Raw genomic sequence first — 2,679 nt, forward strand, 5'->3', positions numbered from 1 at the left:
ATAAGATAATCTGGTGCCTCACATTTGACCATGTCCCCTGGAGGGGGAGACCTGGTGGCACTCAGAGGAAGGACAGCAGGTTACCAAGAAGAGACATGATACCCTATGAGCATATACAGGGGGAGGTAATCCCCCTCAGGAACAGTCATAGGGGAGGGGAATAATGGGAAAATGGGAGGGAGGGAAGAATGGGAGGATACAAAGGATGGGATAACCATTGAGATGTAACAAGAATAAATTAATAATAAAAAGTTCATTCGTGGGCTGGAGAGATGGCTCAGAGGTTAAGGGCACTGGCTGTCCTTCCGCAAGTTCTGAGTTCAATTCCCAGCAACCACATGGTGGCTCATGACCATCTAAAATGTGATCTGATGCGTTCTTCTGGCGTGCAAATGTACATACAGGCAGCACTGTATACATAATAATAAATAACTCTTTTTTAAAAAGATAAGATAAAATGTAGATAGTATAAAACAGAAAGACAGAGGTAGAGACGAGGACAGAGAGAGACAGGAGACACACAAAGGGACAGAAAGACAAACAGGGGGGCGGAGCGGGAGCGGGAGCGGGAGATGTATGTTTGTGTTGTGGCTCATGTTCTGGTCTCCATGTTTTCTGCGTTGATTTTATCAGTTACATCTGTTGGAGACAAACCATCAGAGATGCGAAACAGAACTTCTGTGACATCCTTCATCCTTCTGGGCCTGACAGATGATCCTGACCTTCAGGTTGTCATTTTCATTTTCCTGTTTCTCACATACATGCTCAGCATCACTGGAAACTTACTAATTGTCACACTCACTCTGCTGGATTCCCACCTGAAGACCCCCATGTATTTTTTCCTCAGGAATTTCTCCTTCTTAGAAATTTCTTTCACTTCTGTCTGTAACCCTAGGTTTTTGGTCAGCATCCTAACTGGGGACAAATCGATCTCCTATAACGCTTGCGCGGCACAACTGTTTTTCCTTATCTTCCTTGGCTCGACAGAGTTTTTCCTTCTGGCGTCCATGTCCTATGATCGCTACGTGGCAATTTGCAAGCCCCTCCACTACACAACCATCATCAGTACCAAGATCTGTTACCAGCTCATCATCAGCTCCTGGCTGGCAGGCTTCTTGGTAGTTTTTCCTCCACTGGTCATGGGTTTAGACCTGGATTTCTGTGACTCCAACGTTATCGACCACTTCACGTGTGACTCTGCTCCTTTGCTGCAGATATCTTGCACGGACACGAGCACGCTAGAGCTCATGAGCTTTGTATTGGCTTTGATCACGCTTATGACCACGCTGATGCTGATTATTCTCTCTTACTTCTACATCCTGAGGACTATTCTGAAATTTCCCTCAACCAAACAAAGGGAAAAGGCCTTCTCAACCTGCTCCTCACACATGATTGTCGTCTCCATATCCTACGGGAGCTGCATTTTTATGTATGTGAAAACGTCTGCCAAGACTGGAGTTGCTCTGACAAAGGGGGTGGCTATGCTCAACACCTCTGTCGCCCCGATGTTGAATCCTTTTATCTATACTTTAAGGAACCAGCAGGTGAAACAAGCATTTAAGGATCTTGTGAGTAAAAAACTTGCCTCAAAAACGCTGACCTGATATAGCTTCCAAATGAAACACGCAGCCGTTTCAACTATAAAACTAATGGATGTGTCCTCGTTTTAGTTTATCTCAGAAATAAAAGTGTATGCTGCTCTTAATGCATTTACTGTATTCACGTTGCAATACACTTTATAAATTTATGAGCAAGATTATTATGGGATGGTTTTGCTAATTTTTATGATGAAGTTTGAGTTTTAGATTATATATCTCAAATAACACATATATCAATGACACCATGCATATTTTTGAAAAGATTAAGGCATTGAGCCTCCCTGTTAATTGAATCATATACACACATATATTCTTACACGTATGTATATATGTCTGTTAGTGTATGCATACATATATGAAAACTGTTTCCTTTAGTGGTGCCGAAGAATGAATTCATCCTTTTTTAGCTGTTTTTATCATTTCTTAAACGAGAAATAAAAGAAATTGAGTGCTACAGGGGTTTGGGGGCTGCTTCCCTGGTTGTGGCTGTGAGGGTTTGTTGCTGACAGGGCTCCTGCAGAGGTGATAAGGAGTAGATGAGGAGAGGGCCTGAATCAGGCATGGTGGTCTGGGAAATCTTGCAGCTCTGACTGACCAGCTACTGGGTGCTTCTTTATTTATGCAAGCTTTAAAGAACAAAGACAGACTAATGATTATCCAAATGATATAGGGTATGTGTTTGGTTTTTCATGACATTTCCAGGGTTACAAGTTCAGTTACAATTGGAAAATACAAACAGAACAGATTTTTCTTATTATTAGCCCTATAACTCCAATTTAAAGATTCTAAAGAATGTTTCCTCCAAAGCGAACACATTTATTTTATGATAGCCTGCTTTTAGGATGGCAGTATTTGTAGTTTTAAAGCACTTCAAATAAAACAGTAAATACCTGAACTGCTCTTTTTGTGAATCACAAATTCTAATGCCTAACTTTTTTCTAAAGATTTTTAAAATTATATTCCTTTTTTATCATATAGATTTATATTATTACACATAAATAAAATAGACTACATCCATCAGGAAGAACCATGAAACAATCAGGAATTATATAAATGTTACATTCATAGTGGTTTGGCTATT

At 40.5% G+C, this 2,679-nt stretch overlaps 1 protein-coding gene across 1 annotated transcript; it reads left to right on the forward strand.

The window, feature by feature from the left end:
* Positions 1-626: 626 nt before the first annotated feature.
* On the forward strand, positions 627-1,604 carry LOC127210683 (olfactory receptor 6C76). Its single transcript, XM_051170411.1, has one exon. The coding sequence runs from the start codon at positions 663-665 to the stop codon at positions 1,602-1,604; it is 942 nt and encodes a 313-aa protein (XP_051026368.1). The 5' UTR covers positions 627-662.
* Positions 1,605-2,679: the final 1,075 nt, after the last annotated feature.

The sequence above is a fragment of the Acomys russatus genome, chromosome 28 (genome assembly GCF_903995435.1).
Source record: "Acomys russatus chromosome 28, mAcoRus1.1, whole genome shotgun sequence".
In the NCBI taxonomy this organism is placed as follows: Eukaryota; Metazoa; Chordata; class Mammalia; order Rodentia; family Muridae; genus Acomys; species Acomys russatus.